The sequence below is a fragment of the Cebus imitator genome, unplaced genomic scaffold, assembly GCF_001604975.1.
Source record: "Cebus imitator isolate Cc_AM_T3 unplaced genomic scaffold, Cebus_imitator-1.0 Scaffold54, whole genome shotgun sequence".
Lineage (NCBI taxonomy): Eukaryota > Metazoa > Chordata > Mammalia > Primates > Cebidae > Cebus > Cebus imitator.
In genome coordinates, this window is record NW_016107369.1 from 1407967 (window position 1) to 1410625 (window position 2659).

Sequence of the window (2659 nt, forward strand, 5' to 3'; positions counted from 1 at the left end):
CACACACACACACACACACACACACACACACAAGGTAAGAATACAGAAGTCTAAGTTCTACTGGGAAATAGAGTGGAAAACTTATTATGACTTGGAGATTTTAAGTAAGGTCTTCTAAGTGACAATTATTAGGTAGTTTATATTGTTGGTATTGTTCTAAGTGTTTTGTTATTATCTCACTTAATTCTTACAAAAATCCTATAAAATCATACCATTATCTCTCATGTTATAGATGAGGAAATTGAAACACAGGTTTAGCTTGTGATTGAGGGAACTACAATTCAAACTAGGTATCTCTTGATATCAAAGCTTTCTTAACTACTATACAATGGCAAATTAACAGCTGAGAAAAGAGATCTAGGGGTAAAATTTCACATACGTAAATATTTTGAAGATAATCACCTATTAGAAGTTTAAGCTTAAAACATTTAAAAATTGTGATGAAAATTTTGTGGCTGGGCACTATGGCTCACGCCTGTAATCGTAGCACTTTGTGAGGCCTAGGCGGGCAGATTGCTTGAGCCTAGTTCAAGACCAGCCTTGGCAATATGGCAAAGCCCTGTCTACAAAAAATTAGCTGGGCATGGTGGCAACACCTATACTCCCAGCTACTTGGGAGGCGGAGGTGGGAAGAACACCTGAGCACAGGGAGGTCACAGCTCTGGTGACCTATGATCATATCACCCAAACCACTGCACTCCAGCCTGGACAACAGGGAGTCCCTGTCTCAAAAAAAAAAAAAAAAGAATCCGAAGTTGTTAGGAACAAAAGTTTGTGCTATAGCAGTTTTTTAATGAAGACCTTTTTTTTAATTTGCAGTTCAGATTTTTGAAAATGTGAGCTACAAATCAGCAAGGGCTTACTCTAAGCATGTTATCAGATTCAGCTTTTAATAAACATTGTTTACATTTTTATTTAATGTCATCCATTTTTCCACAGGGTATGGACAGTGGATTTGCAGGTGGAGAAGATGAAATTTATAATGTTTATGATCAAGCCTGGAGAGGTGGTAAAGATATGGCCCAGAGTATTTATAGGCCCAGTAAAAATCTGGACAAGGACATGTATGGTGATGACCTAGAAGCCAGAATAAAGACCAACAGGTACCACGCCATACAACTCAATTTCAGTGTTTACACTGGTGAAAACAAAGTAGTTCATAGTCTTTTCTGTTTTTCCCTAGATTTGTTCCCGACAAGGAGTTTTCTGGTTCAGACCGTAGGCAGAGAGGCCGAGAAGGACCAGTTCAGTTTGAGGAAGATCCTTTTGGTTTGGACAAGTTTTTGGAAGAAGCCAAACAGCATGGTGGCTCTAAAAGACCTTCAGATAGCAGCCGCCCCAAGGAACATGAGCATGAAGGCAAGAAGAGGAGGAAGGAGTAGACACAGATCTCTTTCAAAGTGAATGAACTATTATTATCCATAACCCTAATGATGCAAGTCAAAAGGGGGAACACTTTGTAAATGGTCAGGATAAAAACCAAATCTGGGTGCCAGGTCCCAGCACTACTTTTTATTACTGGAGAATTGGGGGGGATAGAAAATTCTACTTTGAATTATTTAGTTTTTTTAAAGAGTGGGTTGTGTTTGTGCTTCTCCCACCTTTCAGCATTTATAGAACATGCTGCCCCACATACAAAATCAAGACCACTTCCTTTTGTGTGACACTAGTAGTTTGGGGTTAATATTTTGTGTAAGAACAGCTGCCTGTGAGTAAAGATACCCCAACCACAGTGAGTAGGAGGATGTTCACATATTGGAACTGTCCTGCCAAATAAATTTTGCCCTTATTGTGCTCTGTTTTAATTTGGAGTGGGCAAAGTAAGCTCTTGCTTGATGCAACTTATTTGTTTCAAATAAAAACATTTAGACAAAATCCTCAGTTACGTTAACTTTATTTAATAGGCTGGCAGTCTCAAAAATCTTTCTCTTCATCAGGTGTTTGCAAAATTTTTGGCCTTTGAGCTTGAACGTGGAGCTAAAAAAAAAATAAACACTGTAAGGAAGGAAAGGCAGTGTCTACAAAAACAAACTGAAAATTGCTTTTTTTTTTTAATTAGGGAGTCAGTATTAATAACTCAAGCAGTGTTTATTTGTATCTTGTTGTTTTGTTTTCTCTTCAAGTTCCTTTTACCATCTTTGTTGCTCTTACGACTCCCTACCCCTCAATTAAAAATTATAAATCAGGCAGGGTGCGGTGGGTCAAGAGGACTGCTTAAAGCCAGAAGTTCAAGACCACCCTGTAGCAATGGCCTGTCTCATTAAAAATAAATTTAAAAGTAAAATAGTAAATCAGTTTGGCCCAAGATCACATAGTGGGAAAGCCAAGACTTCAGCCCCAGCTTCCCTAACTTGAACATTCCACGTTTATTGTCTATTTAATTGATAAGTAGTATCTACGTGTATATAATATATGTATTTGGTATAGAAACAAATTTACCTTTACTCCATCTATAATATGATTTTCCTGTTGTAGTGCATTCTGAAGTTCTTCTTCTGAAGAAAACTGAACCCAACCCATACCTCTGTGAAAACCAGTCTCCCTGTCCTAAAAAGCCAAAATATAGGAAAAGATTAATCATGAAAAAGTTTCCATGAGCTCCAAATCAAACTTCCAACTTTCTTCTGCCAAAATCAGACTTTTTTTTTTTTTTTTTTAA

General features: G+C 37.5%; 2 protein-coding genes across 2 annotated transcripts in view; one reads left to right on the plus strand and one right to left on the minus strand.

Moving 5' to 3' along the window:
• Positions 1 to 1875, plus strand: part of SNW1 (SNW domain containing 1) — a 41607-nt gene extending 39732 nt beyond the window's left edge. Inside the window, exons 13-14 of the mRNA XM_017528532.2 lie at positions 940 to 1103; positions 1184 to 1875. Of these exons, the coding sequence (XP_017384021.1) occupies positions 940 to 1103; positions 1184 to 1382 (363 nt within the window). The 3' untranslated portion in view covers positions 1383 to 1875. The remainder of the gene's footprint in view (positions 1 to 939; positions 1104 to 1183) is intronic.
• A 2-nt stretch (positions 1876 to 1877) lies between these two features.
• The window catches only part of LOC108304397 (SRA stem-loop interacting RNA binding protein), a 9931-nt gene continuing 9149 nt past the window's right edge, over positions 1878 to 2659 (minus strand). Inside the window, exons 3-4 of the mRNA XM_017528536.2 lie at positions 2440 to 2547; positions 1878 to 1977 (exon numbers count right to left, since the gene is read on the minus strand). Coding sequence (XP_017384025.1) covers positions 1915 to 1977; positions 2440 to 2547 — 171 coding nt within the window. The 3' untranslated portion in view covers positions 1878 to 1914. The remainder of the gene's footprint in view (positions 1978 to 2439; positions 2548 to 2659) is intronic.